Source organism: Myxocyprinus asiaticus, chromosome 28 (genome assembly GCF_019703515.2).
Source record: "Myxocyprinus asiaticus isolate MX2 ecotype Aquarium Trade chromosome 28, UBuf_Myxa_2, whole genome shotgun sequence".
Classification (NCBI taxonomy): Eukaryota; Metazoa; Chordata; class Actinopteri; order Cypriniformes; family Catostomidae; genus Myxocyprinus; species Myxocyprinus asiaticus.
This window is the reverse complement of record NC_059371.1, coordinates 42,685,428-42,707,975: the sequence shown is the minus strand read 5'-3', so window position 1 is coordinate 42,707,975 and position 22,548 is coordinate 42,685,428. Positions and strand designations below refer to the sequence as shown.

The window sequence follows — 22,548 nt, the reverse complement described above, 5'->3', positions numbered from 1 at the left end:
GGCCAGTTCCCCTCTGGCTAACAACATGAATATAATGCCAATATTACTTATGTATAGTGCAAGTCATGGTATAAAATTATTAAACTAAGTGTTAAGGGTCAGTGTTTAAACAAAGATTTTGTATGAACTTTAAGATTAATGACTAATGTCTTTGAAGTCCATCCTAGATTAACTGCAAAAGTTCACAAGTTAAACCACCGAGGGGCTAAGAAAGGTGATAGCGTTTGATGCTTCATCTCTAAAACAGTACAAAAATGCTTGCGTCTTGAGATTTATTAAAGAAGATTAAAAAATCCAAAGAGCAAACATGAATGAATTCCAAAACATGAGTATGATGTAAACAATATGAAATAATAAACAATATTTAGATGGTCAACAAAAAATATGTGCTCCAAACTTACCCCCTCCCTCCATTTGAACACATACCAGTACAGGTGTTTTAACCCCAAATTTTGATTAACACACATTGCCCCTTCTAGTCACATGACACTTAACATTTAAAGAGACATAACAATTAGGTTTGTAAGACTGGCACAAAATTGTCCGCATCACTTCCGGGAAAGTTAAGAACTTGTGAGATAACAACGTTATAAAACTCTCACACAGAAGACATCTCCACCTGAGACAACACACCCCACCGATTAGTGACCATAAAACACAAATCACACTCACATCTATTCTCTCTCTCTCACTTCAGGTCACTTTAAAAACACCAAAAAACTAAGTTATGACTTATCCTGTTCTGTAATGTAAAAGGTTTTTGATCATGCATATTTGGTGTCATTTGAAAGATCTCATTGCGACTGGTAACACCGTCTCATTCCCTTCCAGCAAAATCAAGTCACTAGTAAGGTTTCAGTGTTTAGTAGAATTCTGTAAGTATCAGTATGTCCCTCCCACAGGAACCATATGTTGTTCTTTGTAAACATAAATGCAAGCTTCAAAGAACTTGCTTGCAACCCCCTAAATTGTAAAACCAGATCCTAAATAACACCAAACACACACATCTAAAATAACAATAGGATAGTTTTGTATTTCGGGAGAGATGACGAAGGAATCAGGGTCTCTGTAGCCAGATGACCCACATACAAAACATTGTTTGTCGTTACCAGGTAATTGCAGTTTGAATTTCTTATATTTGGTAAATGTTTGAACGGAAAGCAACTTTAATTATATTATTATGCTTGGTTCACTGATAAAATGTCTGAATTTGACTTATTATTGTCTAATTGGAATTGATGAATGTATTATTTTACCTGGTAAATAAATTATTACATGAGTTTATTCTGATTTACTCTGAAACTATTGTCTTTAGCAGATTACGTTAAGTCCATGTTTCCGCAAATCTACGACCAGGTTAGTAGCGGACTAAAGCTCAGTTCTGGATGGAGCATAAGGCACACCGACTGAGACTTTAGAGCTCCGACTAACAAATTGGCATTACTTCTAGTGTACTTAAGAGTGTACAGGCTCGTTATGGACAACATGAAGTTGTCGGCCAAGCCTAAATAGGGTAAAGTCTAAACCTCTGGTTATTGTAATATTTTCTAGCTAAGTGAACATAGGAAACTATGGCATGATCATATAAAGCTATTTTAACTTAGGTATTGTTGGTCTATCTTTGTAAATTTAGTGGTCATGACCTCTGGGTAGAGATAATGTTACTCTAATTAAGTATTTACTATTTAAAGGGAATAAACAAAATACTTTTAGATAAAAGGGCAAGCATGAGCAGCCATCTAATTAGTATTTAGTAATTTACTGTTTTAATGACCAATACTGGAGTATTTGTGACCGTGAGATCCGCGTACACGGCCAGCAGGAGACTCTCTAAGCGACAGGAATCCTAATGAACGAGTACAATATAAAATAGAGTTAAATACGATGATCAAATGTTAAACCAAATTTAGTAATAAAAATTAAGATTGGAACATTAATATATCCTTGGAAACTTTTATAATTGGAGTCAACAGGGATCATAAAACGAATAATATAGTTATTTAATTGGAACAAAATAAACTTAATCTGCACGAAAAGACAGAACACGCAGGAGACCTTCAGCCACGCCACTGGATGCCACCATTGGACCAGTGGGTGGCCTCTTACAGGTTTAAGATGGTTCCTACACCTACACTTATCAAAGTAACGAGTGATAATAATAATAATAATAATAATAATAATTTTGCATCTCTCTCTCATGTGCAGCATTCCGCAGCTCATTGGTTCGCTCCTGTTTATAATCAACGAAGCTGTCTACTTTGCCAGCGCGTAACATTAGAGCGATTGCCTACATCACCCTTAACAAAAAGGCAAAAATAACAAAAATGCTTTATGGTGAAGAGAAACACTTAAAACAGACAATTCATCATCATAATAAACACCTGTTACATATCTCATCTGACAAAAAGCTTTTGTAATTACAGTAAATGTGTGATTTAATGTGTAAATTTGTCATTTATTTCTGCACATGCAATACATACTTATCAAAAAAAATATATGAATTTTTGCTTCGTATTTGCTGAATTATGGTTTTTGTAGCTGTTATTTATCATAATAATAACAATAAAAAAAATATTTTAAGAATAACTACTGAAGTGAATATTAATCATGTATTTCATTGAATGCATTCATCTGCTCAACAAAATCACTCACAGTAATGTAATTCTAAACGTATGTAAACCTGGTTCTCCCTTTGATTTAAAGCAGAGATTACTTAGCAGAGATGAGCCACTTCTATTAAAATGAATATGAGAATTTGGAACGCCCAACCAAGGAGCTCCAAGCACCCAACGGTCAACAGATATAGAAAGGAAGTCCCGCCTTACAGGAAAAAGAGCCAGTCACTATTTAGATATAGAAATCACCTGTCAATCAACTCGCATTAGCTATACAAGCTGGGAAAACTGCATTTTTTAGCGTAAATTGAGGTAAAGAATCACAATTTATGAATCCAGTATTTCTCGTTTTTCACTTGTAAATTTTCTCTCCAGTGTGGATTCTCTCATGTGTTTTCAGGTTTTTTTTCTGAGTGAAACTCTTTCCACTAATGAGCACTTGTAAGGTTTCTCTCCAGTATGGATTCTCTCATGTGTTTTCAGGGTTTGTGAATGTGTGAATCTCTTTCCACATTGTGAGCACTTGTATGGTTTCTCTCCAGTATGAGTTCTCTTGTGTGTTTTCAAAGTTTGTGACTGAGTGAAACTCCTTCCACATTGTGAGCACTTGTAAGGTTTCTCTCCAGTATGGATTCTCTCATGTGTTTTCAGGTGTTGTGAATGTGTGAAACTCTTTCCACATTGTGAGCACTTGTATGGTTTCTCTCCAGTATGAGTTCTCTTGTGTGTTTTCAAAGTTTGTGACTGAGTGAAACTCTTTCCACATTGTGAGCATTTATAAGATTTCTCTCCAGTATGAATTCTCTCATGTGGTTTCAGGGTTTGTGAATATGTGAAACTCTTTCCACAGTGTGAGCACTTGTAAGGTTTCTCTCCAGTATGAGTTCTCTCATGTGTTTTCAGGTGTTCTGACCGAGTGAAACTCTTTCCACATTGTGAGCACTTGTAAGGTTTCTCTCCAGTATGAATTCTCTCATGTTTTTTCAGGTTTTCTGACTGAGTGAAACTCTTTCCACATTGTGAGCACTTGTAAGGTTTCTCTCCAGTATGAATTCTCTCGTGTTTTTTCAGGTGTTCTGACTGAGTGAAACTCTTTCCACAGTGTGAGCACTTGTATGGTTTCTCTCCAGTATGAAATCTCTTGTGTGTTTTCAGGGTTTGTGAATGTGTGAAACTCTTTCCACAGTATGAGCACTTGTATGGTTTCTCTCCAGTATGAAATCTCTCGTGTATTTTCAGGGTTTGTGAATGTATGAAACTCTTTCCACAGTGTGAGCACTTGTATGGTTTCTCTCCAGTATGAAATCTCTCGTGTGTTTTCAGGGTTTGTGAATGTGTGAAACTCTTTCCACAGTGTGAGCACTTGTATGGTTTCTCTCCAGTATGAAATCTCACATGTGTTTTCAGGGTTTGTGAATGTGTGAAACTCTTTCCACAGTATGAGCACTTGTATGGTTTCTCTCCAGTATGAAATCTCTCGTGTGTTTTCAGGATTTCTGACCGAGTGAAACTCTTTCCACATTGTGAGCACTTGTAAGGTTTTTCTCCAGTATGAATACTTTGGTGCCGTTTTAAGTTGCTTGCTGTAATAAATATCTTCCCACATTCAAAGCACATGTGAGCACCCGCACCGGTATGTATTTTCTGGTGCTCTTTAAAAGAGGACTCATGTGCAAAACTCTTTCCACAAAAAGAACAATTGTAAGACTTCTCATTTGTGTGAGTTTCCAGATGTCGTTTTAGGTACTGTGCCAGAACAAATGTTTTACCACACTTACCACATTCAAATGACTTTTCTCCAGAGTGACAAATGAGATGTCTTTTGTGATTGGTTGCATATGCAAAACTTTTCCCACACTGATGACACATGTAAGGTTTCTCTCCTGTGTGAATTCTCATGTGTATATTAAGATCGCTTTTACGTGTGAAACTCTTTCCACACTGAGAGCAGGTGAAAGATTTCTTGTCTGCTCTTCTTTGAGGCTTTTTTGGAGAGAAATTCTTTTCAGTGTTTGAGCCACTCAGAGATCTTTCTCCAGTTATGAAATCATGCTGTTCCTCCTCCACTTCATTCAGTTCTTCACATTCCTCTCTCACTTCCATCAGCTCTACAATGAACACAATAGAGGGGCAAATTTAAATCATCAAACTGAACCCTAATTTAATGTGTGTATACAACAAAGGTCCAGTATTTATTTCTGATTTTTGCTGTGCAAACAGTTTATATTTATACCATCAATTCAGACTTATAATTTAATTTCATGATTTTAGTCATTTAGATTAAATGTGAGTCACAGTTTGGGGTGGGCGATATGACCAAAGTCTTATATCACAATAAAAGCCATTTTATATATATATCACAACATAGCAATTGTTTTGGGGGAAAGTCAATCAAATATATGTAATGTATTAACCATACTGTAATGCCTATTTTTGAATAATCCAGTTAGAGGTCTGCATTCCTGCAGAAGTCCCACAGGACCTGATTAGATTTCTTGCGACATGGGATTAAATTTCCAAGTTGAAGGCAGGAGCGGACGGTACTTCCATGAGATGTGGACAGGAGCGGGCGGTCACAGAAAAGCCTGAAAAATCCAATGTGGATCTCTTTTTTTATTTTATTAATGAATGCATGAAAAAAAAAACTAATTGTTTTGTTTTTTTTAGAATGTAAAATACATGTGCGCATAGCTTGTGCATTAAATTATCCAATATTTAGAGCAGGCAGGTAGTCAACTGGGCTTTAGAAGAATAACAGAGAAGAGAGCACTGTGTCATCAAAAGATGTGAAACTCGGACTAGAAAATGGTCAATTTAGTTTTAGGAAATGAACCGCAGACAAGTCAAATTGGCATCATTTTCAAACATCATCTGATAATAGCAATAATAGAAAAATAAAACGTTCTTTGTGTATACTTGTTGTCTATTTGTATGGCTTTTGTGCTACGTGGAAAACAAATGGTCAATTCCACAAAAATGTCAACAATACCATGAAAAAATAATGTTAAGCAAATGATCAAAAACTATTTTAAGTTGTTCATTTAGGTCTACATTTTACTGTATTATAGTGCTATAATAATTTTTTTTAGGAATCTGCATCTGTTTATCCACCTCTAAAAAGGAGCGCACCATTTCTAAAACAACATTTTCAACCAGCCATATTTCATGGTTGCAAAAGAGGGGTCAAAACACTCTTTATTTTATCTTTATGTTAACAATAATCATTTTCAAGAAAGATATGATGTATAAGACATATCTAGAGTAATTTTGTCATAACAGCACTTTTTGATTAATTTCAACGAGACTTTTATTAGGTTGTGTCATGTCCATAATGTTTTAGAGGTTAAGTTTATATCACTCAAACAATATTCATTCAAATAAGTTGATACTTTCTGTACAAAAATAACCTTTGTCGATGTTAAGTATGATGAACAAATTGTCTCCCTTCTTTACTTTAAACACCCATAAAAATGTGTTATGAACATGACCGTGACGGGCACTTCAAATCAAATCATATGGATAATCAGTGGGTGAATAATTGACCTCCGGGCTCCAATGCACATTTGTTGCATGGTGTATTCTGAGTTCTTGTGCTAATTTTGGAGAGAGAGAGAGAGAGTGAGAGAGTGTTGAATGAATAAATAGGCGAATCTAAGCGGGTGTTAACTTGCATGGCCGGTTTATTTACATCCTACCGTAAAGGACATGCCTCAGTGTTTATTATAAAATGTATACTTGTTTACAGTTCAAATGTGTTTATATGGTTGATTTTGTTAACTATTACTTTAAATAGTCATTGCTAAAATGATTTCTGAGGCATGTTCAGGTTTAACAAGTAAATTATAAATTTAGTGAGGGAAAGTTGGTTTGAAGATCGATATTCGTTGGGCATTTGGTTTCTCTTACCCATGCTCTCTGCAGGAGACAATCTTACAAACTTTAATTTACACTCTTATTTTAAAGAGAATATAACTGTATTATACAGGCATAAAACATCGTACTCAGAACAGTCAATGCAATCGTTCGTTCAATTTGCGTGCAAGTTAAACATATACAGCTGATCATTAAATAAACAGTAACAGTTCTAGAGACAGTTAAGACTGTGTTATGTAGCCTAATGTCGTACTTCAGGCTTGTGAGATTTCAACAGTTTTTATAAAATTTTGAGTTGGACATTCATAACTTGCACATCAGTATAAAGATTTCTTGTATACTGGACTATAAATGGATTCGATACACCCTGATCCATAACTATTCTAGGAAGACAATATGTCAAAGAATTCAAAATCCTCGGGCTCTGGAGACATTAAAAGACACTTACGTGCTCAAGCTGATGCCCCTCCGGAAGCCTCGAGCCAGGGAGTCGATTTGGCCGGAGAAGTGAAGGAAATTCTGCGAGAATTGTTGAACGTGTCGGCAATGCTGACGAAGGTTGTTGCTGACTTGGAGGATCTTGCTGCAATACGTTGATTGATCATGGACATGGAGACGAAATTCACTAAGGTGGTTACAAGAGTGGGGTATGCCGAGAAACATATAGATTATCTGGAGTCATCGGAGGGGGCCAGTTATGCCCTCCGAAAAACTATCAGAGCAGCAAAACGTCAGTACAGGAACAAGATTGAAGGACAGTTCAACACCACCAACTCTAGAAGCATGTGGCAGGGAATTAACATCATCACGGACTTTAAAGGGAATAAAGGGAGGGCACACCATTGTGCCCTCCAAGCTTGATGAGAAACTCCGGGCTCTGGGCTTAAACAGCTCGCTGTGCAGCTGGATTCTGGACTTCCTGTCAAGCAGACGCCAGGTGGTTAGGATGGGCAGCAACATCTCCTCATCACTGACCCTCAACACTGGAGCCCCACAGGGCTGTGTACTCAGCCCACTCCTGTATTCCCTGTACACACATGACTGTGTGGCAACACACAGCTCCAATGCCATCAAGTTTGCTGATGATACGACGGTGGTAGGTCTGATCACTGACAATGATGAAACAGCCTACAGAGAGGAGGTGCACACTCTGACACACTGGTGTCAGGAGCACAACCTCTCCCTCAACGTCAGTAAGACAAATGAGCTTGTGGTGGACTTCAAGAGAAGAGATGGAGAACACAGTCCCATCACCATCAATGGAGCACCAGTGGAGAAAGTCAGCAGCTTCAAGTTCCTGGGTGTCCACATCACTAAGGAACTCACAGGGTCAATCCACACTGAAGCCGTTGTGAAGAAGGCTCATCAGCGCCTCTTTTTCCTGAGACGGCTGAGGAAGTTTGGAATGAACCGCCACATCCTCACACGGTTCTACACCAGCACTGTAGAGAGCATCCTGACTGGCTGCATCTCCGCTTGGTACGGCAATAGCACCGCCCACAACCGCAAAGCCCTGCAAAGAGTGGTGCGAACTGCCAGACACATCATCGGAGGTGAGCTTCCCTCCCTCCAGGACATATATACCAGGCGGTGTGTGAAAAAAGCTCGGAGGATCATCAGAGACTCCAGCCACCCGAGTCATGGGCTGTTCTCACTACTACCATCAGGCAGGCGGTATCGCAGCATCAGGACCCGCACCAGATGACTACATGACAGCTTCTTCCCCCAAGCAATCAGACTTTTGAACTCTTGATCTCCCACGATCAATATACATCAGCACTGCACTTTATTAATCTTATATCTCACACCGGACTGTCATAAATTATATTATTATATATTATATTCTCTCTTAACAACACACTGGCAATTTACTATCAACCGACAGCCTGAATGTCAATACAGTACAATACAGCCTACTGTACATTTTATATATACTATATATACTTTTTTATTGTATAATGTGTATTCTATATTGTGTGTATTGTATACTGTACATTGAAAGTTATTATTTGTATATTGTGTTATGTGTAATTATGTGTATATTAGATTTTAAATTGTGTTGTGTTAATCTGATGTTTATTGTAAATTAGTACATGTCTTTATCACTGTCACAACTACTATGTTGCTCGGAACTGCACCCAAGAATTTCACACACTATTGCACTTGTGTATATGGTTGTGAGACAATAAAAGTGATTTGATAATCCGCTAGTGATCAAGGTGGATTTGGAGCGCGCCTGGGAGAAGTTGGAGGATTTGGAGAATCGTAACTGGCGGAATAACGTCCGAATTGTTGGAATTCCTGAGGATGAAGAAGGTCGGGATATGGTGAAATTCCTGGACGGGCTCTTTCAGAGTCTTCTTGACATAACAGGCCATAAGCTGGAAATCGAGCGAGCTCACAGGGTCCCAGCTCGGTGATCCGCTGAGGGAGACAATTCTGGCCAAATTTCTGAGATCATCTGATAAAGATGAGTAATGGAATTCTTTCTTGGAAGAACCACAGCATTTTCTTGTTCCCAGACTTTGCGAATTTGACAAGAGAGAAACGTGATTGATTCAAGGAATGCAAGAAACTCTTACATCAACGGAAGGTCGCTTTTGCACTGATGTTCCAGGCCAAATTGAGAACAGATACTAAGGATTGCCGTAAAGAATTTACATGTCCCCGGCAAGCAATGTCCTTCATAAAGTCAATGGACTAAGTAAGTTATTTTGTGATTCTCACACTGCAGCCAAGTGAACCGACTCACTGAACATCCACTCACTGATCATCCAAGGAAGCTGAGCGCCTTTTTGTTTATTTTTGTGCTGGTTCCGCCTAGCGGTTGGAGTTTGTTGTGTGTAGCAGCACTCCTTCGGAACAGTGTTGTGGCTGAATCTGCACATTCTTTGTGCTTGTGCCTCCTACTGACTGGAGTGTTTCTTGCAGGACATTATAGTGATTGGGTCATTTGTTGCACTCATGTAACAGTTGAATGGGCCAGCTCACGGAACATTCGTTTGACTGTCCGAGGAAACTGAATGGCCTTTTGTGTGTGTGTGTGTGTGTGTACTGGTTCTGTTAGAGGTTGGAGATTGTTTTGTGGAGGAATAAACCTTCGGGACAGTTATGTGGATGAATCTACACGTTCTTTGTGTTTATTCCACCTATTGGCAGCAGTTTGTTTTATAGATTATCTTCTGTTGTGTATTTCTGTCTTACAAAATTTGTATAGAAACACCAGACTTGAGCAATCTGAGGGCAAAGTTGTCGCGGGGGCTCTTGTAGGAGTACATGGACTGTTTGAGTTTAGAGGGATGGACGCCGGTTGGCACTGTCGTGTATGGGGCTAATGCGCACGTGTTTCTTTTTTCTGTTTGGTTCGGGGGTAAGTTTGGGGTTTGATTGTTGCACTAATGTGGAATGTGGTATAATTTTATTTTTGACACACAATCTATTTTTTCTAATATGTCAAAATGTCAAATGTTAGTATGAGTGGATTGTTTCTCTCCACGTGGAATGTGAATGGGTTGGGGCATGCCATATAAGAAAAGTTATTTCTCTTGTTAAACGTAAGAAATATGATATTGAGTTTCTTTAATAAATGCATCTTTCCCTGCAGGAAGCTGAAAAATTTGGGAAGGTATGGGGTGGATGTTTTCTTTAGTGCTAGCTCAAGTAAGACCAGGGGAGTCGTTACACTGATTACTAAGCATCTACATTTCAAATGTCTCAAACAGATTAAAGATAAATTAGGAAGAGCCATTATTGTTTTAGCAGAAATTCAGGGGCAAAGTTTGATTTTGGCTAATATTTACACACCAAACGCTGATGATTAGGGCTTTTTTATAGATCTTGAAGGGATGTCGCAAGCCACTGGCACCCCTCATGATATAATATTGGGAGGAGACTTTAATCTATTGATGGACTCAGTCCTTGATCATAGTGAAGCAAAAGTGTGTAAGCCCTTGTGGCAGCGGGGGCATGGTCGAGCATCCGTCCGGAGAGAGAGAAAGCGGTATGGGTGCATACACCTGAGCCAGATAATAACTAACACCTGTTTCCAATTGCAGTAAGCTTGAGGAGACCACTATAAAAGGAGCCATGCCAGCGGCAGAAGGAGAGAGAATTGCCAGACTGTCAGACTGAAAAGCGCTGTGTCACAAGTGTTATGCTGAAAAATCCATTTTTGAGTTTATTGAATTAAAAAGTCTTACCTTGAGTTACAACCCCACGTTTCCCGTTTCCTCCTGATCCCTATCAACAAACTGCTTCACACTGGTGCCGAAACCCAGGAAAAACTGGAGGAAATACGCCGTCATGGGGTACTCGCCGTTGACCGAAGTCCTCAAGTCCCTCGCCGGCCTACGCTTTACCCACCATTAGGCCCTGCTTGAGCTTCACCAAGATCAAGATTGTCGCTTCCATGAGATCCTTCGAGCTCAAGCAGAGGACCGGCATGCGATCCGGAGCCTCCTCAGCCAGAAGAAAGCCCCGGCCATGACCCCGGACAGAGCAGCCCCCATGCCCCCGCCCACACTCATGAAGATGGGGCCGGAAGATGATCCAGAAGCCTTCCTGGACCTCTTCGAGCATACCGCCGAGATCTGGGGTTGGCCGCGTGCCCAGTGGGCGGCCAGGCTCATTCCCTTGTTGTCCGGGGAAGCCCAACTTACAGCTCAACACCTGTCGGCGGATAGTCTCCTGGTTGACAATGACCTGAAGAAGACCATCCTGCAGCGGTTTGGCCGCAGTCCAGAGCAATACTGTCAGCTCTTCCATATGATGAAGTTGAAGGGGACTGGCTGCCCATTTAACTTCACCCGACGGCTTCGAGATGCCTGCCGGAAGTGGCTGCTGGCGGAGGACCACAACGTCGAGGGAGTTGTCAACCAGGTGATGCTGGAGCAGCTGACCTGTCGCCTACTGAAAGAAATGGTGGAGTGGGTCCAGTGCCACCACCCGGCGTTGCTGGAGGAAGCTGTCCAACTGGCGGAGGACCAACTGACGGCATACCAGAGGGTGGAATAGCCCTCCTACTCTCTCTCCCCTCCCCCTGTGTTTTCCCTGATCTCTTCTCCCTCCCCCCTCTCCTCTCACTCTGCTCTCTCCCCACAGCCCATTCCAGTACCACGGAGGCGTGGAATCCCGCTGCCGAAGCCGGCTTCCCGTTCGCAGGGGTTTGCCCCCCCGGCGACTTCATTGCGTCACCGCTCTCCCCCTCAGGTGGATGTGTCCACTGACACAGGTGCAGACATAGCGCCTGGGCCAGCCTGCTGGAGTTGCAGTGATCCAGGGCACTTCCGGGATCAGTGCCCTGTGATGGGGCTGGGAACTGTGTTCCAGATCCCTGACACTCCATGGGCTGCCCCCGATCGGGACGGAGCATACAGGATACCGGTAAGTGTCAAGGGGAGTACCCATCAAGCCTTGGTGGATACGGGTTGCAAGCAGACCACTATCCACCAATGTTTGGTTCAACACGAGGCTTTGGGCGCAAACAAAAGTGTGCGGGTAAAGTGTGTGCATGGGGATATTCACAACTATCCTATAGTGACCCTCGTTATCATATTTCGGGGAAAAAGCATAGAGTGGAGGTGGCAGTTAGTTCCCGCCTCACCCATCCACTAATCCTGGGAACTAATTGGCCAGAGTTTGAAAATGTATTAAAGGGAATATGATCACAAGAGAGCCCCTCCCTGGTTTTGTATTGAACATGAAGTTCTTGCCCCTATTTTGCCATTGCAAAGCCTTTCTGTTAAACTAACTGGAAAAGTTAAGTTACACCCCGTTATCTCGCATTTGCATGCGGAATGGACAAAAGTGTCCAGAGTGTTTAATTCGGACATTTATTTAAATGTTGCTTTGAGCATATGGCTGAACCCAAAATTATGTATTAATAAGTCCCCTTTCTGCTGGTCAGAGTGGATTGTGAGGGAGGTTAATACGCTCGGTGACCTATATGAGAGTGGCGTGTTGAGATCCTTTGAAAATATGGTTCAACATTTTAGGATTCCCAGATCTCAGATCTTTAGGTATTTACAGCTGCACCACCTGCTCTTTACTATTTTTGGGTGTAGCATACACCCCCCTAAAGCGGCAGATACTCTGGAAGTGGTGATTACTGCTTTTGGAAAAGGTCATGAGGCATCAGTGTATTACTCCCTGCTAATTCAGAGTCTGGGGGACAGAGCTTCAACTTCTCTTAAGAGATTATGGGAGAAAGATTTAAACTTAGTATTGGAGGAGGGAGTGTGGGCTAGGATTCTAAAAAAAGTTAAGTTTACATCTAGAGATGCAAGGGTGCATCTGATTCAATTTAAGATTTTACATAGAGTCTATTGGACCCCCTCTAGATTGTACAGGCTTGGTCTTAAAGACACAACCACCTGCTGGCAATGCCAATCAGAAAACGGGGACACAACCCATGTTTTTTGGGGATGTGTTAAGATCCAAGAATTTTGGTTGAGGGTTCAGAGCTTTATGTGTGACGTATTGGACCCTGAATTTTCATTTTACCCCAGACTTTGTATCTTTGGCGATGGGGCGGTCATTAATATAGAGGATAGTCATTTAAAAAGTTGGGTCCTAGCCAGAGTTATGATCGGCAGACGAATCATCCTCAGGAGATGGAAGTCGGCTGGGGCACCCTCGTTTCGGGAGTGGTGCGGGGAGATGGGCGGGGTAGTGGCATTCGAGGAGGTGATTTTTAGAAGGCTGGGAAAAAGGGATTTGTTTGATAGGAAGTGGAGTGGATATTTGGCTTTTTTGGAGGGTTCTCCGGGAGGGGCAGTGGAAGAGTGATTTCTAGTTTAGATGTATATGTGCATTCTTCTTGTTTTTTGAAAGTATACTTTTTTGTTGTTTATTTTTATTTTTTATGTTCTAACTGTTGGTGACCACTGTAGTGCGTGTTTGTGTCGTGGGGGGGGGGGGGGGTTAACGTATATAATTGATTCCATATTTTATGTTGTGTTTGTCTTATGAATGGAATTAATAAAAATGATAATGCTGGGGTGTTTCAATGGAACGCAGCACAATAATTGTTTTATCTCGATTATCTTGTTTTCATAATTGTTGAAAGTCAAAATTGTTATTGAAAATAAAATTAGATTAATTGCCCAGCCCTAGTTTAGAGTCATTATTGTGCTGAAGGATGAATTTCCTCTTCATCTTCAGCTTTTTAATGGAGGTCTGAAGGTTTTGTGTCAAAATTGACTGGTATTTGGCACTATCCATGATTATTTCTATTCTATCTTGACTAGTGCCCCAGTCATAGCTGAAGAGAAGCAGCCCCGTAGCACGATGCTTCCACCATCAGGCTTCACCGTGTGTATGGTGTTGTTTGGGTGATGAGCAGTCTTATTTTTGCAGCAAACATTCCTTTTAAAATTATGACCAGAGTGTTCTATATTGGTTTTATCAGACCATAAAACATTTTGCCACATGGTTCTGGGTGACTGGATATTTGTTTAGGGAAAATTGTGAGTAATGACTTCTGTTTTGCCACCCTATCCCAAAGCCCAGAAATATGATGAATGCGGGATATTTTTGTCACATGAAGCAAGAGACTAGTCCTTGCCAGATATTCTTGCAACTCATTTAACGTTGCTGTAGAACTCTTTGTAGACTCCCTGAACATTTTTCTTCATTTTTCATCAATTGTCGATGGGTGCACTGTCCTTAGGAATGTCATTGTGGTGCCCCATTTTCTCCACTTGTTGATGGTCTTACGATGTCCGATGGCACATCTAATGTTTTGAAAAAAATGTGTACCCCTCTCCTGATTGTTATTTCATCACAATGAGATCCTACACATTCTTTGTAAACTCTTTGTGGACAATTGGCTTAAGCAGTAAGACGCACCCAAGAAGATGCCAAGAAAATCCTACAAAAACAGTTGATTTTATTCAGGGTTAATCAACATCACATAATTGATGACAAGTAAGCATTTGAATGAGATTGGTCAATTCCAAACAGAGTCACATGGCACATTATAAAAGGGTGTGCACACTTATGCAGCCAGTTAATTGTCTTTTATTTTTATTTTTCTCCTAAAAAGTTTCTGTTTGTTGTAAAAAGATCTGACAAGATTGATCTTGGATTAATTTTTTACATCTCAAAAACCTGCAATTTAAAAGGGTGTGTAGATGTTTTATATCCTCTATATTACAAGTGATTATCATCACTCAACAGTTTATGAAGTTTTCTGCTCTGTGTTTGTGAACCACAGATGTCAACTGTTTTAATAACAATTTTCTTGACTTGTTTGGGTGTCATCCCATTCTGAGATGTTTATTCAAGGGGCTTCCTGAGTCAAAAATTATTGAGTAGCACGAGTGATTCCACTACACGCTGTCCTGTAAATATTAAGAATCTTGCTGAACTCGTGCACACTTGCGTGCTTCAGAGAAAGTGCACGCAGTGCACGCAATGCTCACATGAAACACAGATGCACGTGTCAGATGAGAAGCAAATTAAACGTTATTGAAGTGCTGAATGCAAGATTAATATCACTGAGTTTGCTTGGGCGGCTGCTGAATTTTTTTTACAATACAACTTTATTTTTATAGCACATTTTAAAACAACTTCAGGAGACCAAAGTGTTCAGAAAGTACAGACTATACATATAAGACACATAACAACATACACTATATTGCCAAAAGTATTCACTCATCTGCCTTTAGATGCATATGAACTTAAGTGACATCCCATTCTTAATCCATAGGATATGACGTCAGCCCACCCTTTGCAGCTATAACAGCTTCAACTCTTCTGGGAAGGCTTTCCACAAGGTTTAGGAGTGTGTTTATGGGAATTTTTGACCATTCTTCCAGAAGCGCATTTGTGAGGTCAGACACTGATGTTGGATGAGAAGGCCTGGCTCGCAGTCTTCGCTCTAATTCATCCCAAAGGTGCTCTATCGGGTTGAGGTCAGGACTCTGTGCAGGCCAGTCAAGTTCTTCCACACGAAACTCGCTCATCCATGTCTTTATGGACCTTGCTTTGTGCACTGGTGCGCAGTCATGTTGGAACAGGAAGGGGCCATCCCCAAACTGTTCCCACAAAGTTGGGAGCATGGAATTGTCCAAAATCTCTTGGTATGCTGAAGCATTCAGAGTTCCTTTCACTGGAACTAAGGGGCCAAGCCCAGCTCCTGAAAAACAACCCCACACCATAATCCCCCCTCCACCAAACTTCACAGTTGGCACAATGCAGTCAGACAAGTACCGTTCTCCTGGCAACCGCCAAACCCAGACTCGTCCATCAGATTGCCAGATGGAGAAGCATGATTCGTCATTCCAGAGAACGCGTCTCCACTGCTCTAGAGTCCAGTGGCGGCGTGCTTTACACCACTGCATCCGACGCTTTGCATTGCACTTGGTGATTTATGGCTTGGATGCAGCTGCTCGGCCATGGAAACCCATTCCATGAAGCTCTCTACGCACTGTTCTTGAGCTAATCTGAAGGCCACATGAACTTTGGAGGTCTGTAGCGATTGACTCTGCAGAAAGTTGGCGACCTCTGCGCACTATGCACCTCAGCATTCGCTGACCCCGCTCTGTCATTTTACGTGGCCTACCACTTCGTGGCTGAGTTGCTGTCATTCCCAATCGCTTCCACTTTGTTATAATACCACTGACAGTTGACTGTGGAATATTTAGTTGCGAGGAAATTTCACGACTGGACTTGTTGCACAGGTGGCATCCTATCACAGTACCATGCTGGAATTCATTGAGATCCTGAGAGCGGCCCATTCTTTCACAAATGTTTGTAGAAGCAGTCTGCATGCCTAGGTGCTTCATTTTATACACCTGTGGCCATGGAAGTGATTGGAACACCTGAATTCAATTATTTGGATGGGTGAGCGAATACTTTTGGCAATATAGTGTATGTCCATTTAAACCCTGTCCATGTTTCTTAAATTCTCTGTCTCACGTGAAGCCCCGCCCACTAATAGATAATCCCACACAGCGCACTCGGATGTTTACATGTCGCAATATACATGATATATCAAAATCTCTATCGACTGACACTTTCTATTGTCGCCACGATATATATCGTCATATCGCCCAGCTCTAGTCACAGAATGAAAGTCATACATGTTTGAAATAACATGAGGGTCAGTAAATGGAATGAACTGCCACATCCTCACACGGTTCTACACCTGCACTGTAGAGAGCATCCTGACTGGCTGCATCTCCGCCTGGTACGGCAACAGCACCGCCCACAACCGCAAAGCACTGCAAAGGGTGGTGCGAACTGCCAGACACATCATCGGAGGTGAGCTTCCCTCCCTCCAGGAAATATATACAAGGCGGTGTGTGAAAAAAGCTCAGAGGATCATCAGAGACTCCAGCCACCCGAGCCATGGGCTGTTCTCACTGCTACCATCAGGCAGGCGGTATCGCAGCATCAGGACCCACACCAGCCGACTCCATGATAGCTTCTTCCTCCAAGCAATCAGACTTCTGAACTCTTGATCTCCCACGATCAAATACATCAGCACTGCACTTTATTACTCTTACTCTTATATCTCACACCGGACTGTCATAAATTATATTATTATTATATTATATTCTCTCTTAACAACTGACTATCAACCGACAGCCTGAATGTCAATACAGTACAATACTGTACATTCTATATATATACTTTTTTATATATTTTTATTTTTTATTTTTATTGAATAATGTGTATGTATATAGTGCGTATTGTATACTGTACAGTGTATGTTATTATTTGTATACTGTTGAGTGTAATTATGTGTACATCAGATGTTTAAATTGTGTTGTGTTAATTTGATGTTATTGTAAATTGGTATATGTCTCATCACTGTCACGACTGCTATGTTGATCAGAACTGCACCCAAGAATTTCACACACCATTGCACTTGTGTATATGGCTGTGTGACAATAAAGTGATTTGATTTGATTTGATTTGAAATGCACCTTTTTAAAAGATAACTGAGCACTAAAACTAAAATAAAAACAGCAGGGAACTTTTTCGTTTGGCCTGTAAGTGAAAAAAGTATTTCTTGTATCACACTCTGATATAACAAAGGATTGTCATGAAAATGTAACACAACATTAAAGAAACATACCTGCTGGAATAAAATCATCATCATCTTCATCACTCTGTTCTTCCTCTGCTGTGGTTTCTCCTCTCATCTTCATCATGTTCCTGCAGTCCAGCAGCTTCACTGAACACATCTTCACTGGTATCTGCAGCATCTGCTGTTCATCATCATCTTCATCACACTGTTGTTCCTCTGCTGTGTTTTTTTCTTTTATCTCCTCCTGCTTCACTTCAATCTTCACTGGTGTCTGCAGCATCTGCTGTTCTCCAGCGTGAATCACACCCACCTGCTCTCTCATGATGAACATCTGAACACAAAACATCATCATTATAATGGACTGACATTCATCAAACTCTAAAACATTATTATATATTACACAAAATATCATCTGTTCTTTCAGAAATGGTTTAAATATAAATATGTTGTTTTTTTTCTTCCTGACTGCAGGAATATTAGAACAGATTATATATAAATGGGAGAGAAATACTAGTTTTTGGGTGAACTTTCCCTTTTTCAGGGCATTTTGTCAATTTTAAACTGATGAGCATTGACATGAACTCGTAAAGGGAAAATTCAACCAAAATGAAAATTCTGTCAATATTTACTCGCCTTCATGTTTATGATTATATGTTAGTCTCAGTCACCATTCACTTTGAATATGGAAAAAAGATGAAAGAAAGTGAATGGTGACAGATAGAAAGTGTAAATAATCTACTGGCAGGGTTGGGAGGGTTACTTTTGAAACATATTCCACTACAGAATACATGCTGTAAAATGTAATTTGTAACGTATTCTGTTAGATTACTCAAGGTCAGTAACGTATTCTAAATACTTTGGATTACTTCTTCAGCACTGGTAGATTTTTTCACTTGTTTTGACTATAAAAACTTGTTTTGACTGTCATTGGTACGTAAGTGTAAAGTGCTTTGGAACCGCTAAGGTTAAAAAAGGCGCTATATAAATGTAGACCATTTACCAAAAACTCTGCCAGTACAGTAAGACAAAATACACATGTTAAAAATACATTCTCTGAAAAACCTAAATATCTTATGCAGTGTTGTTTCTAAAACAAGATAAATCAAATTGATCTTGTTTTAAGGATTTTTAGATATTTTCACATGAAAACAATACAAAAAATATTATCAAGAATATGATTTTTGCTCTAATATCAAAGGTCTTACTAGAAAAAAGAAATTATGATCCAACGTGAATTTTCTTGATGAAAAAAATTGAATCGTGCCTGGTAAGATGTGCATGTAAAATGACTAGAAATAGCATTTTAGCTTAGCATAAAGCTGACAATTTACACAAGGTTTATTTCTATTTCTTCTGCTCCAAATTTACTTCTTGTGCCAGTCGGCCGATATATCGGTATCGGCATATATTTTACTGATATGTGCCGATATGAAAACTTTTTTTTCAGAACATATAATGCAGAAAACAATGCTTTAGAATTGGTGTCATAGCGTAGTTTGTCCAACAGAGCGCGCTCCGACTCCACTGTTTACAGAGCTGACTCTGTGCTGACGGTGGCTCAGCAGACAGGGCAGGGTTAAACCGTGTGGATTTGAGCATCACTTCTCCTTAAATTGCTAACCAGTTTGTGAAATACATACTGGAAAGTTAATAAACAATGAACCCATCGTTTTCCCTTTTCAATATAACTAATATAACGTTAACCCTGTCCCTGAAAACCATGTCACTCATGTTTATCACATCTGTTTGCTGTTAGTCAGCTATAGTTTGTCAGTGCAGTCAGTAACGAAGCAGATTGAAAGGTAAACATCAGAGCATATTTTTGCAGCTCAGCAGACAACGGTGCGGTGGTGGATTGTGTCTGATGAGTGTTGATTTCATGCTATGTTGTTACCTAGTTGGTGAGACACAATGCTGGAAAGTAAATAAAGTCCATCTTTTACTCTCCGTGGTAACGAGCTTATAGCTAACTAGCTAATCACGTAGCTACTTTCATTGTTGTCAGCTGAGCGGAAGCTAATGTGTAAATGTATTCACCAAACTGTTTTGTTCAGGATTCACTGTTTGGTACCCCCTTCAACCGAACAATTCCAATAGTTGCATTTATAAAATATAATATTTAAAAGTCTGGTTTTCCAGACATTAAAATAGGATATGTAATAAAAGTAGATTTAATAAATAGTATATTTGCCCTGTGTAAATAATAATATATAGGAACTGTATCTAAAATAAATAAGGGGTGATAAATAAATACTAATACAACAGGCTGGAAAAATAGACATTTATTCATTTTAATATCCTATATATATTTTTGAATGTGTTGAAACTTGACACCGGGTGATGCACCTTAAAAACGGCACCGTTAGATCGGTTTCATGCTGAAGAGCCGCTTAAAAGTACGTTTTCTTTTTCTCTCTCTCATAAATATAAATGAGTGTAAATGGCAACACAATCATGTATGTTGAAAGGACTGAAGCCTGTCAACCAAAACATGAGCTCATTGATGTCATTAAATGAGTCTGCTTTTTTATTCCTTCAGTTACTCCTGGTCGGAGGCTTCCGTAAATATTTAGTTTATACGTAGGGTTTAATGGTGCAATGCTCGAATATTTAGTAGAGAGTAAATTGTGACTTAGTGCCCATTTACGCCACAACTAGGGTAAGTTGTAATGTACGTATAGCTGGTGCAACTGGCCCCTGATATTTATTTAGCTATTTATTTTATTTTAATTTATTCTTTATTTAAATGGTCAGCATTTGACTGATACTAAACATACAGTACTGATTTGTATTTTAATGGTCAGCCACTGACTGATACTAAACAGTACTGATGTTAATTAAGCTATTTATTTTATTTATTCTTTATTTTAATGGTCAGCAATTGACTTATACAAAACATACAGTACTGATGTTTATTTAGCTATTTATTTTTATTTTTATTTATTCTTTATTTAAATGGTCAGCAATTGACTTATACTAACAGTACTGATGTTTATTAAGCTATTTATTGTATTTTTATTTATTCTTTATTTTCTCAGTGTTCATTTCTAGAATTTGTTGACAATGTATAATAATAATGTCAAATATTCTTTGATAAAAATATTTAAGAAAGCAGCCTTCTGAGTATCTCTGCATAATCATATCGGTGCAAAATCCACACAGAAAAGGTCTGTTTTCATTCCAGCTCAAAAATTAGCTATATCGGTCACTTTATCGGTAATCTGTGAATTTTCCCTCTCTAAAATCGGTATCAGTCTCAAAAATCCCATATCGGTCGAGCTCTACTTACTTCTCTGTCTGCTCGTATGAATTTAACACATCATAAGAAAGTGTTTCACTGCTGTTCAAATGTACTTTGGATCGCATCATTTATATGTATAAATGTTTTCCATCTGAAAGGACTAAATATTAAATGAAACAAATGACAATAAAATGCAAAGTAATCTCTTCAGTAATCAAAATACTTTTTGAATGTAACTGTATTCTAATTACCAATTATTTATATTGTAACTATAGTGGAATACAGTTACTTATAATTTGTATTTTAAATACGTAATCCCGTTACATGTATTCCGTTACTCCCCAACCCTGTATAATCTACTGGTTCTTAACTGTTGATTGTTTGTGATCTTGTATTTCACACTTGTAAATCACTGTACAACTTGTATAAATGATCTGAAGATCAGGGGATCATGCTGCTATAACGTCTTTTATGGGACGTTTAAGCGACGTTTTTAGGACATTACCACAACGTTTCTGGAACGTTACTCAAAGTTTGTCAAGATTGAACTTTACCAACACGTCTTCAAACTGGACTAAAATATAAACATGAGTTTAGCCACAGACAGAAAGTGTAAATAAACCTGTTCTGAAGTGTTTTAGTTGTTTTGTTCACCTCTTGCATATGACCAGTAATCCCAAAAGTATTTACACAAACTTCAGGAAACCAAAAAGTGTTTGTTTGTGCCCATCTCTCCAATATATATTATCACCTTCATTTACAGTCAGTCACTGGATTTAAAGAGCTCATATATCAGAAATGAAACATGATAGTCACAGATTTCTTCTTGTTTCTCCTGATATTTTAAAGCGTATCGATAAAAAGCTTCTTTTACAGTCATTAAAACTCCAAAGAGAGAAAAATGTACAACATGCACAACAAAATACAACTCAAAATAAATATAAATCTCACAAATGATGTAAAACACATTGAACACGTACCGAACTGAGCGCTCAAACTGTAGCAGTCTCTGAATTCGTCCCCTATTCACTATATAGTGCACTATTTGGGGTGTCGGAGTTCTTTCTACTTCTTATGTTTTCTGTCGGTTTATAAAACAACTTCTGGTGAATTTCCGACATCTGCTGGACTGGAGTGTTTAAAATACCAACATCTGATTAATCAGTCCTGTTGTCTAACTTTAAAATTCATTATATACTTTAAACTCTTTTACAACATTATACAGGAAAATGAAGTGACAGGTTTTATATTTCCATTGACATAAATGTTTGGAATCTTTCATGCACTACACAGTTTAGCAGAACATGTTCAACAGCATCTGGAAACATCATTTAGTACAAAAGTTCACCCAAAAATGAAAATAGTCATCAATTACTCACCGTCATGTTGTTCCAAACCTGTATGACTTTCTCACTTATGGTGAACACAAAAGGCAAACTTTATCCTTGCTGCACATTTTTATAAAAATTAGTTAAAAAGGAGACTGTCAGTCTACAAAATGAAAAAAAAAAGAAAGAAAAAAAGAAGCACAATTAAAGTTACATCTTCACTTATATTCCCCTCAAAGCTCTGAAATGGATCATAATAATTAAATGTACTCTAATGAGGGCGTGTCAGCATTCCTCACAGAAAGTGTTGTGAAATATTAAAGTCTCTTTTCCCTCTCAGTAAGAGAACTCTCGATGTCAGGAGTTCCAGATGTCAAAGGTTAGGCTTTATTGAGCAAAATAACAAAACCTGAGATGCCAGCTGTTCATCTGACTCCCTTATTCAAAGCTTTC

At 39.3% G+C, this 22,548-nt stretch overlaps 2 protein-coding genes and 1 pseudogene across 3 annotated transcripts in view; 1 reads left to right on the top strand and 2 right to left on the bottom strand.

Moving 5' to 3' along the window:
* Positions 1-22,548, bottom strand: part of LOC127418621 (zinc finger protein 501-like) — a 315,184-nt gene that overhangs the window by 149,545 nt on the left and 143,091 nt on the right. The window contains exon 1 of one of the 2 annotated variants that reach the window (XM_051659265.1): positions 21,422-21,465. The exons of the other annotated variant lie outside the window; for it this stretch is intronic. Within the exon in view, the coding sequence (XP_051515225.1) occupies positions 21,422-21,430 (9 nt within the window). The 5' untranslated portion in view covers positions 21,431-21,465. Of the gene's footprint in view, positions 1-21,421; positions 21,466-22,548 lie in introns of those variants that run through there. 2 annotated transcript variants of the gene reach the window in all.
* LOC127418556 (zinc finger protein 271-like) overlaps positions 1-22,548 on the top strand; it is a 270,645-nt gene that overhangs the window by 212,447 nt on the left and 35,650 nt on the right. The window lies entirely within an intron of this gene.
* LOC127418575 (zinc finger protein 260-like) lies at positions 345-21,829 on the bottom strand (annotated as a pseudogene).